The sequence below is a fragment of the Carassius gibelio genome, chromosome A1 (assembly GCF_023724105.1).
Source record: "Carassius gibelio isolate Cgi1373 ecotype wild population from Czech Republic chromosome A1, carGib1.2-hapl.c, whole genome shotgun sequence".
NCBI lineage: Eukaryota > Metazoa > Chordata > Actinopteri > Cypriniformes > Cyprinidae > Carassius > Carassius gibelio.
Genome location: NC_068371.1, coordinates 30,856,506 through 30,868,641, shown reverse-complemented (window position 1 = coordinate 30,868,641; position 12,136 = coordinate 30,856,506). Strand labels below are relative to the sequence as shown.

General features: G+C 35.3%; 3 protein-coding genes across 4 annotated transcripts in view; 1 reads left to right on the top strand and 2 right to left on the bottom strand.

Annotated features, from left to right (window-relative positions):
• LOC128025880 (B-cell receptor CD22-like) overlaps nucleotides 1-12,136 on the bottom strand; it is an 84,012-nt gene that overhangs the window by 18,248 nt on the left and 53,628 nt on the right. The window contains exons 8-9 of the mRNA XM_052612502.1: nucleotides 9,576-9,827; nucleotides 9,406-9,454 (exon numbers count right to left, since the gene is read on the bottom strand). Coding sequence (XP_052468462.1) covers nucleotides 9,406-9,454; nucleotides 9,576-9,827 — 301 coding nt within the window. The remainder of the gene's footprint in view (nucleotides 1-9,405; nucleotides 9,455-9,575; nucleotides 9,828-12,136) is intronic.
• LOC128027257 (B-cell receptor CD22) overlaps nucleotides 1-12,136 on the top strand; it is a 198,603-nt gene that overhangs the window by 140,027 nt on the left and 46,440 nt on the right. The window lies entirely within an intron of this gene.
• Nucleotides 1-12,136, bottom strand: part of LOC128026906 (GTPase IMAP family member 9) — a 53,848-nt gene that overhangs the window by 1,759 nt on the left and 39,953 nt on the right. For both annotated transcript variants that reach the window (XM_052614405.1, XM_052614296.1), the window contains exons 2-5: nucleotides 1,447-1,492; nucleotides 1,317-1,355; nucleotides 934-1,041; nucleotides 6-644 (exon numbers count right to left, since the gene is read on the bottom strand). In XM_052614405.1, the coding sequence (XP_052470365.1) occupies nucleotides 6-644; nucleotides 934-1,041; nucleotides 1,317-1,355; nucleotides 1,447-1,459 (799 nt within the window). In that variant the 5' untranslated portion in view covers nucleotides 1,460-1,492. The remainder of the gene's footprint in view (nucleotides 1-5; nucleotides 645-933; nucleotides 1,042-1,316; nucleotides 1,356-1,446; nucleotides 1,493-12,136) is intronic.

The window sequence follows — 12,136 nt, the reverse complement described above, 5'->3', positions numbered from 1 at the left end:
CTTACAGAACTGTGCTCTATTGCGTATCTTTCTCTGAGCGTCCTGGTACATCTCATTAGTGTAGTGCTGTCCTCCGTTCTTCTCCACCATGATCTCAATCTTCTCCAGCAGTTCTGTGACTTGATCGCGGTTCCTCATGTCTTCGTTGTTAAATGGGTGATATCTGCCCTCACACTTATTTACGAGAGCCTGGAGATCTTCACTTTCAGTGATGTACAGATCTAAAGGTCTTCCCTTGAGATAATCAGCGTGAGTGAACAGAAGGATGGTGTATTGAGTAGCTTCTTCTCCAAAGTTCTCCTGAATCCATTTGACTGTGTTTTTCTCCTCTTCTGTGAATCTCACACCCAGTCTGATGAGCAGCAGAAACGCATGAGGACCAGGAGCAGACGTGTAGACACATTTCACTATTTCACTCTTCATTTCCCCCTCTGACATCCGTGTATCAAACAGGCCTGGCGTGTCGACGACTGAGATGATCCGCTCACCAATCTGTGCTTCTCCTCTCTCACAGGTCTCAGTAACCGATCCTGGAGAAACAGCCTTGATGAAATACTCTCTGCCCAGGATGGTGTTTCCCGCTGAACTCTTTCCTGATCCAGTTTTACCCAGCAGCACAATCCTGAGTTCAGATGGAGCCGATCCTGTCAGTCACATGATCATGTCTGGATTAGACACGGCTTTTTAACCGTGTTCAAAATAATTAGAAAATCATGTCATTATTTACCCACCCTCCACCTTTTCCAAACCTCAAAATAAAATATGTTGAAGAATAACGGTAACCAAACAGTTGACGGCAGCCATTGACTCCCATAGTATGGACAAATAAAGTGTGAGTCAATGTACAATCAAATGTTTGGTTATTAACATTATATTTGACAAATGTTTATTGCATGTCTGCTTGATCAGTGAAGGTGCCTGTGAAAGAAATACTTCTGTCTTCTGTGGATTGCTGTGTCCTCCCATGATGCTCGTAGTTGTGATGTCGGTGTGTCTGATTTAGTGTCCGTCGTCGCACCGCAGAAGATTGTCTTTCTGAAACTAGTTTTCAGGAGTGACAGATGGACACAGTTAAACTGCAGCCAAGCTAACCTTGAAAACCTGGAGCTGACAACACTACAAACTTACACATAACAGCTCACTACACTACATAAACCTAGGGCATGACGGGTTTTTAAAACAACATTTATTATTTTAAAAATTAATTTATTATGAAGACAGACAGATCTTGATCATTTGGATCTGGACAGAGTTAAACTCAATTGAATCCTTTCTAAAGACTACAAACACATAGCAATGAAGCAGATAAATCTTACCAAATGAATCGATGGCACCTTCATCTGAAAACAGAGGAACTATGGAGAAAGCAATATATATATGATAAAGTGATATGTAATGTGCGGATTATTAGTATATCATTTGTGTCTTTATGAAGTAAGTACTCACCTCTGTCATTCATTTTCTTTCTGCTTGATTTTGGCTTCTCAGAAAGCTGTAAATCATTCAGTCACTTATTTATCATAGCACACATGATCTTTAAACAGTTCCAGTATGATTTATTCCAGTTTAACAAAAGGAAAATTATTAATACTTGAAACATTTTAAATAAAGATAATAGTTTTACCAAGTTCGAGATTAAATCTGAGGATGATTCTCATAAAAATATTTTTTCCTGCAAGGTTTTTTCAAGATCAATTAAAAAAAAAAAGAAAAGGAATTGTTATAATTCACAATTTATGTATACAATAGTTTTGTATTTTAATAATGTAGAGAAGCATATTGGGTTTGGCCTTTATCATCTTAGTCCATTATGCCACATTTTGCGGTATGTGAGGAAAATACTATATACTTATTCATTAAAATAATGAACTGTATATTTAATTTGATATTTTAATAGCATCTTAATACAATATGACATGTTAAGTGTTAGGTGTTCTGGCCACCACCACCACAGCTTCATTCATTCAACATTCATGATTTGTGTTGATTGCTATTGTCGCAGGCAGCGTAGAGTGCAAGTAGCGATTGCAAGTGACATTGTAAATTATTTCTTTTTTCTTGTCTTCGCCACCTGGCTACTGTTATACAATTTTGAGAAACTCAAACAAAAAGTAATAAAAAATTCAACAAAATAAAAAAACAAAGACTGCAAGTGATGTCACTAGCGGAAGTGCAAGTGTCTGAGCGTGCAAGTGCAAGTCTGCAGCCAGACCCTCTTGGACGTGACAGCAATGGATAGAGGAATTCATTTACAAGCCTCCTTACAAACGGGTGCATAGTCATTATTATTATCATCATCATTATCATTATTAGAATTATTATTTACTCTTACACTGCTTTTCTGGTAATGTTGACATTCACTGTACTTTTATCTTTGGTAACTTGGCATTAACAATAAAACATTAAATAAAAAAAGAACTAATCATTTGTCCTTCGGGCTCAGACTGCGCTGACTGAAAGAAGTGAACTAGACTAATTCCAGAACAGAACCTAAAGAATACTGCGCATGCGCGACTGAACGAATCACTCCCGAGACGACTCGTTCTTCCCGAGTCACATTAAAGATTCGTTCAAAATGAACGAATCGTTCAAGAACGACCCATCACTAAAACATATAGCATCAGTTAAGCAGAATGTTATTTAAATTAGTAATGAACATGATGCAGTCTGTCTTGCACGTCATCAGAGAGGAGAAGTAGCAACAGAGGGGAAGTTATATTTAGATTAAAGATGACGAGGCACACCATTTAAAACGAATCATGACGTAGCCTACACGGATTCTAATCCTTTATAATAAATACTACACGTTTCAATTTAAACTTAATCAATTGGTGACTAAGACTTTGCAACCACTCAGTGTTGTTTTGCGAGATCGTGCTGACACATAGTGAATACATTATCTGAAATGAGAAGACTAATCAGAATTTTAGATGTTGTTTATTATACGGATGTTTAATGCGAATAGAGCCCAAGCGCGAGCGTCTCACACGCATTTCCGCTAGTTGCGTTAAAAGAGACAAATATAAAGCATGCTGCTATAAAACAGTCTTCTTAAACTATTCAACAGGTTCGTGAAAGAATCATGTAAGTGATTCTACTCACAGAAAATCTTTCCTTCTGCTCTGTTTATCGTATGTGGCCTGGATCCGCTGGATTTAGGATGAAGAGATTCAGATGAAGAAGATCCTGCAGAACAGGGTTGAGCTGAACCTGAGGCGGTGCTACATGTGTCCTTACAAACTCTCATTGGCTCTGCCGTCTTTCATATTCATGATAGGAAATATGTTCGTATTTCTTTTGTTCAAGTCTGTGTGAACTGGGAGAATGAAGAAGTATGTAAAAAAAAAAAAAAAATGAACCCTCATTATTTAACCAGAATTATAATGCTTATCTCCAGCTCTTTCTAAAGAGAAATGAACTGTGAATTAAACATCACAAAATGTAAATTAGTTCGCATAATGACGAGAAATAAATCAGTATAACATGGCAATAATATATTTGTATGAGAAATACATTAAACACACACCCACACACACACACACACGGGTTTTTCCTCTTCCTGTAATTCAAGGCTTTTCCTGTAGAGAGCAGTTTACTTTCAGTTTCACTTTAGCAGAAACACATCAACATCAGAGTTTCTTTCAAACTAATGAAGACAGAAGGCAGGACTGCCAGATGTGTGCTAATATTTCTTGCTTATTTCAGTAGAGGAATATTTTCTTTAACAGAAATAGTAAGACAAATTATGTTTTAAGAGCTGCAGGCAGATTCATATCAGATTAATATTGAATCACTGATTTTAGCCCTCAGCAAAAAAAATAAAAATAAAAAAATACTTTGTATATGACATATGGATAGGGCAGAATCAGGTAACGTTAATCACACTATTTAAAACACAGGGAAAGAGTGATGGGCAGACCACAAAGAACACACATCACAAGTTTGTCTAGACTTTTGCAAGATATACTTTGTGAACATGCACAAGACGGACGTTATGAGTTGGGTTTGAGATGGCGTGGTAACCAACGCACGAATAGCTACACGGCTAAAAATAATAATAAAAATTATTTGACTGTCTGTCCCTTCGAGACCCTGGTCCCATATCGCTCTAGATTTTGTTACCGCCCTCTAATGGCATGACGGTCGTTTTGACCGTAGTTGACCAGTTCTCGAAGGCAGCACATTTCATTCCCTTGCCCAAATTACCGACAGCCAAGGAGACAGCGGTCACTGTTCTAGATCACGTCTTTTCGGTAGACGTGGTTTCGGACAGGGGATCTCAGTTTATATCCAAATTTTGGAAAGAGTTTCATAAAAATTTAATTGCAGACACATTAGACTATTGCATTGTCATTTATCAACTGCATGACGGATAATTATATGTAACAATAAATGCTGTATAAAAAGAAAACAGTAATGATAGACCCCTTTCATTTTCCTTTCTCATACTCTGATGATATGAAATAATCATATTTTCTCAAATTATTTAATTCATAATTCATTCTTCTATCTGAAGACCTGATCGTCTTACTGTGAATAATCAACACAATTAATTTACTATATTCGTATGTTAGCCTAAAGATCAGCTTAATTTAACAAAACAATCATTTCAGGGAAATGGCGAGTTACAGACTAATGTTTTTTTCTTCTTCTTTTGTGCATTATGAAGGCTTTATAAAACTGCACAGTGTTTTTAGCTTTTTAAACAGCATTCTCCGTCCTACACCAACTACGCACACATTTCCTATCATGTAAGTCTATGAAAGATGATTGAACCAATCAGGTGCAGCCCCGCCTCGATCTGTAGGCCGCAGCCGGGTGCTTCTCTTAATCTAAGAGCTCTCAAAGATCTTAGAATTGTTCTGCATCCTTCTGAAGTGTTTGTGGTGTATTTAAACATGTTAATTACAAAAACTAAACGTTTAGTGTACTGTCTCTGGAAAAAATCAACAGTGATTGATCAGCCTTTATTTATGTACAGTATTGTAGACGTTATTACCAATAGGTGGAGCAAAATTTGGAAAACGATTAAGACATTATGGTCTGGTTTCACAGACTGGGTTTAGACTAAATCAGGATTAGGCCATAGTTCAATTAGGGCATGTCTGAAACTATCTGATAAATGTTCTGAGTGAATTATTTCTTCAGTTTAGTGTGTTTATAAGCTCTGAGATCTTCTTTTTTCTAATAATATCTTTTGACACATAATCCTAATCATATTTACACACTATCTTCATAGAAAAAGGGTCACAGATATTGATGAACTGGTGATACGCTGATGTTTGTCCAATCAGATGTTCTGAAGAGTGAGAAAGTCCCTCCCCTAAACTGCTCACACTGACTAACAAGAAATCAGCAAATCATATTTAAGACTGTGACGTTATGAGGAAATACTGGATATTCGTGAAATAGACACGCCCAGTAACATCTCATCTGCTTGTTTCATTGCACAGAAACTGCTCATAATTACCCATTATCAGATCTTTGGTAAAATAAAAATAAATAAATAAATTATGTCAGGAATTATGTGTTAGATGTGCTTCATCTGTTTCACTGAAGTATGTGTTTGTGTTACTGTATTGAAGCATCAGATCAACAGCAGCCGCACATCTGACTCTTTTAACATTTGTTATTATTTTTATTTTTTATTTTTTTATTTTTTACATGGAGAAATAACAGTGCCCTCCCTTAACCATTACTGGACTAAAAATTACCTGAATTTGAGGAAAAATAAAGAAATTTATGATCATTTTCTATAAGATGTTTAGAGAACAGATTTGTGTAAGCAGATATTCTGCTGGATATTTCACACTTATTATGACAATAGGGATGTTTTTGCATTAATGTAGGACAGGCTCCATTTCCTTTTTTTTATTTTTTATTAATTAATGCCAAAGTACCAAAAATAAAAGTACAGAGTAAATGTAATTTAAATGTTCTTAATAAAAATGCATCCTGAAGCAGGAAATATACAAGCAAACACATTTAAATAATAAAGAGATATGGAGCAGCTATTAAATCAAACAGAGACTGAAGAAACCAGAGGAGATGCTGAATACATGTGTTCAGAATTTTAACTTTAAACACAGTATAGAATAAAACAACATACACATGAAGATGAATAATGATGATTGACAGTGTTGATGTCACGAGAAGAGATGTGACTTCTGCTGGTAGTTTGAGTGAAACATATGAGACAATCACAAATAAATCTGATCAATTAAAGGGAAAGTTACAAAAACACAACAGACAGAAAACTGAAGCTGATCATATTGAGACAAAAATAATAATAATAATAATTCCATTGTCCATTGTGAAGGTTTGAAATGGAAATATTAAAGGCAAATATATTTTTAAAGTGTTAAAAAGTGAGCTTACTTCATATTTATATTTATATACAATAACATATAATTGTACTGTTACATTATCTTTCCTAAACTATAAAGAAATAAAAGGCGTCACCAACTCTTCACTAATGACACATGTCAATCATATGTGGCTCCGCCCACAGAGCTCAGGATTGGTTCCTCTGTGCTCCGCCTCTCACTGCATCATCTTCCTGTTGATCTGAAAAAACAAGAAGAAGAAGAACGACTGACTAAAGTTCATCAACAACATTATAAACCTTCCACAAGCTTAAATAAAACAATAAAACAATAAAACAATCAAACTAGAACTGAAGAGATTTTCTGGATTATCTTGAGAGGAGCTGCAGTTCAGACACTTACTGATGGATTCTCATGTTTAGGATCAAGAGTCTTCAGGAGGTCTGGGACGAACGGTCTGTGAGGAAGAGAGAGAGAGATGGTCATGTGATCATCTGTGATGATGATCTGACTTTGACGTCTCACTTACTGTGAGTGTGTCGTAGAGGTCAGAGGTCGTGGACTTGAGCTCAAGAGCTGTATATGTGTCGGGATCAGAGATCTACAGAGACAGAAGCAGATGAGTTCATGTTTAAAATCTGAAAGAGTAACTGCACTGAGTTTATTATTGAGAGGAACTGTTAACTGAATCCAGGACTATAGAATCAGGTGTCCTGTACTCTTCATATCTGTGTACGGCTCATACAGCAGCTGTGGGAAACATCTCTCATGCAGAAAAACACTGTAAATAACTGATCATCTCACCGCAGACTCCTTCATAGCTGATCTTCTGTTCATCCTTTTAGTAAGACTGTCAGAAGAAAGATGAATAAACAGCACATTTAAAGAGATTCATATAGATATTACATATCCTGATCTGCTGTGATGTTGGGGGACCTCGATCAGTGAATGAATGGGGAAGTCGTGGCCTAATGGTTAGAGGGTTGGACTCCCAATTGAAGGGTTGTGAGTTCTAGTCTCGGGCTGGAAGGAATTGTAGGTGTGGGTAGTGCATTAACAGCTTTCTCTCCACCTTCAATACCATGACTTAGGTGCCCTTGAGCAAGGCATCCAACCCCCAACTGCTCCCCGGGCGCCGCAGCATAAATGATGAACACTGCTCTGGGTGTGTGCTCCGGGTGTGTGCTCACAGTGCACAGCAAAATCCCCAGTGTTAATTTAACACTCTAAGTGTGGACTCATATAAACACTAAAGCAGTGTTAAAAGTAACACTGAAGCAGAGTTGAAGTTAATGAGATAATTAAGGAGTTAATTGAGTTATGATTGACCATTATTGAAGACACCTGATGTTAACAAGCAGAATCACCAAACGAGAAAATCACAATTTGTGTATCACCATTATAGTGGTCAATGTTTGATTTAGTTGGGATCTTGACCCTTCAGTTATTATCTTTAGATTTTATGTGGCTGTGGTGACTGAATTATATCATACAGACAGACCACAGCAAAGGCAATCATGTGTGCCATTGATTGTGATTTGAGCTATTTGTAATAGAGTGACCTGAATGCCTGAGTTTAAGTTTCTTTACTGCATACATAAATTAAGTGAAAAAGAAAAGTAAGCAACTCAGCATTTCTGACATAGTATGACATGTTTTTAATAGTTAGTACTACGTAAAAAAAAGAAAAATTTAGTTTAGACACACAGACATCAGGAATCAGCGTGAGCATCACAACAACGGTGACCATCAAAAAAGCATGTTGTAGCCAATAAAAACTCATCCATGGCTCCCATCATGCATTGCGGCATGAATAAATTATGAGCTGAACTGTCTTTTAAACTTTTTATTCTAACTATATTTTACTTTTGCTGTTTTTATGTTCATTTTTAGTATCTAGTTTTGTGATGTTCAGAGTTGGTCTGTTTATCTGAATATGCTGTTTGTCACCATTGTTGAGATTCATACGCTGATTATTGTTATGTGTGTGTGCCTAAAATTAAAAAAAATTAATAAAAAAAAACAGAATCACTTGCAAGAGATACCTACAAAATGTATAGAAAATACAGATTTTTTCATTGTGGAATCAAAGCTGTGACAATCAATAATGGAAGTTTTACTTTGAGAAAAGACTGTTAATGAGTTCAGTGAATCATGTCAAACAACGATTACATTAAAACATAATCATCAACACGCGATGATTTTTGCTCTTGGTTTGACAAACAAACTTTAAAAGTAAAAAGTTACAAGCCAAGATCCCAGCTAAAGCAAACACTGAACACTATAATGGTGACACACAAATTGTGATTTTCTCGTTTGGTGATTCTGCTTGTTAACATCAGGTGTCTTCAATAATGGTCAATCATAACTCAATTAACTTCTTAATTATCTCATTAACTTCAACTCTGCTTCAGTGTTACTTTTAACACTGCTTTAGTGTTTATATGAGTCCACACTCAAGAGTGTTAAATTAACACTGGGGATTTTGCTGTGTGTGTGTGTGTGTTCACTGCTCTGTGTGTGTGCATTTCGGATGGGTTAAAACAGAGCACAAATTCTGAGTATGGGTCACCATACTTGGCTGAATGTCACTTCACTGAACGAACGTGTTTCTACAATAATGTTGTAGGAGACAAGTTATTGTTTATACTGAATTTATTTCACATATTTTAGATTGTGTTGTTTCGTGTTGTCTTGTGTTTTTGTGGTTTAGGAGTCCTCTATAGGAGGTGATATATCAGAATATAATGGTGTTATGTCTGAGTGCCAGGAGTGTATTTACTGAAGAGGAAGAGGAGTGAAACACTGTCAGTGGTGTTTCCCGTGTGGTACACAAATAGTCTGTGTCACTACAGATGTTGTTCAGAAATGTTCATAGATTCATTTTAATAAACACAACTTTATGAAATCACACACATCCCTTACTGTAATAATGGTAGTTTTTAACTGTTATATATGCATGTGTGGTAAACAAGTATATTTTAACACTGACAATATTCAGCAGTTATTTGTGAAACGAGCGTCTTACCAAAGGTACATCATGAAAGCACCGGATGCTCCACCGAGTAAAACACAGACAGCAGCAGAAACAGCAACAGCTAGAGCTACTGACGAGAAACATCTGACTGCTGAAATACAGACAAACATACACACCATACTGTACGTTAATCAGGACTAGATACCACAAAATATACTGACAAATAATGAAGAAAGCAGGTTAAAAAATAGAATATGATTGATAAAACTCACACACAATGTATAAATTTACAGCATCAGAGTATTTCTCTCCATGTTTATTGCGGGACTTGCACTTGTATTCTTCACTGTGATCAGAGCTGATGTTTGAGATGCTGTAGATTCTTCCAGATCCTACAAATGTTCCTCCTTTAAACCAGCTGATTTCTGCAGGAGGGTTTGAATCACTGCTGCAGATCAGAGTCACTGAATCTCCCTCCATTATTACAGATGGACTGATGGATACTGAGACGCTCCTGGGAGGATCTAAAACAGAAAAAAAAAAAAAAAAAAAAAAGATTTTATGTTAATCAAGGTGTCTGCAGATAAGATCAAGTTACATTTAAGGCTTTTGAAGAACCTGTTAATACCACTTTATGTGAAATTTATGACCAAACTTGTGATGGAATTACATTGAATATTACATACGTGATACGTATATTTAATTTGTTTTAATGTAATGTCCCATAATCACTGAGATATTTTGTGGTGTACACAATTTATTCTGATGCAATATTTTCATCAGTGTTGTACACAGCAAAAACCCCAGTGTTAATTAAACACTCTGAGTGTGGACTCATATAAACACTAAAGCAGTGTTAAAAGTAACACTGAAGCAGAGTTGAAGTTAATGAGATAATTAAGAAGTTAATTGAGTTATGATTGACCATTATTGAAGACACCTGATGTTAACAAGCAGAATCACCAAACGAGAAAATCACAATTTGTGTGTCACCATTATAGTGGTCAATGTTTGCTTTAGCTGGGATCTTGGCTTGTAACTTTTTACTTTTAAAGTTTGTTTGTCAAACCAAGAGCAAAAATCATCGCGTGTTGATGATTATGTTTTAATGTAATCGTTGTTTGACATGATTCACTGAACTCATTTACAGTCTTTTCTCAAAGTAAAACTTTCATTATTGATTGTCACAGCTTTGATTCCAAAATGAAAAAATCTGTATTTTCTATACATTTTGTAGGTATCTCTTGCAAGTGATTCTGTTTTTTTTTTTATTATTTTTTTTTATTTTAGGCACACACACATAACAATAATCAGACCACAGCAAAGGCAATCATGTGTGCCATTGATTGTGATTTGAGCTATTTGTTATAGAGTAACCTGAATGCCTGAGTTTAAGTTTCTTTACTGCATACATAAATTAAGTGAAAAAGAAAAGTAAGCGACCCAGAATTTCTGACATAGTATGACATGTTTTTAATCGTTAGTACTACGTAAAAAAGTAATCTTTTGTTTAGACACACCGACATCAGGAATCAGCGTGAGCATCTCAACAACGGTGACCATCAAAAAAGCATGTTGTAGCCAATAAAAACTCATCCATGGCTCCCATCATGCATTGCGGCATGAATAAATTATGAGCTGAACTGTCTTTTTAACTTTTTATTCTAACTATATTTCATTTTTGCTGTTTTTATGTTCATTTTGTATCTAGTTTTGTGATGTTCAGAGTTGGTCTGTTTATCTGAATATGCTGTTTGTCACCGTTGTTGAGATTCATACGCTGATTATTGTTATCTGTGTGTGCCTAAAATCAGAATTCTTTAATAAAAAAAAAATCAGAATCACTTGCAAGAGATACCTACAAAAATGTATAGAAAATACAGATTTTTTCATTGTGGAATCAAAGCTGTGACAATCAATAATGGAAGTTTTACTTTGAGAAAAGACTGTTAATGAGTTCAGTGAATCATGTCAAACAATGATTACATTAAAACATAATCATCAACACGCGATGATTTTTGCTCTTGGTTTGACAAACAAACTTTAAAAGAAAAAAGTTACAAGCCAAGATCCCAACTAAAGCAAACACTGACCACTATAATGGTGACACACAAATTGTGATTTTCTCGTTTGGTGATTCTGCTTGTTAACATCTGGTGTCTTCAATAATGCTTAATCATAACTCAATTAACTTCTTAATTATCTCATTAACTTCAACTCTGCTTCAGTGTTACTTTTAACACTGCTTCAGTGTTTATATGAGTCCACACTCAGAGTGTTAAATTAACACTGGGGATTTTGCTGTGTATCAGCTTTTTCAAACTTAAATCTGCATGTTTTTAATATTTACCCCAAGATGTAATTTACCTTAATAAAGGCCAATCTTTTTTAACCTTATTAAATATATGCATCATCTTTCATGCCAAATTCTTACAATTAATCAATAAATTCATTATATACTACAGAGCTGTTACCAATCAAGTTAAATATTTTACACAGCAAAATTACAACTGCAGTAAATAATGTAATGAGATTAATGTTTTAAATAACATTTGTAATATACAAATAAGAAATGTTGGGAAAAATGCATACTTTTAAAGATAAGACTAAACAGTAAATCACTTATTCATTAAATCGCTTCCTTCGAACCTGAAGTGTTGCTTGGATAATGTGCAATAATTCTGTTCTGATCTTTGTTCAGAAATGTTTTTGTTGGTGAAACAGAACAAAACAGTTGTGTCTCAAATGTAAGTAACTTCATACTTTACTTGTTTGTTGAACTAAAATCAATGAAACATTTGCAATTGTGAAAATATTCAGCATAAATCTTGTC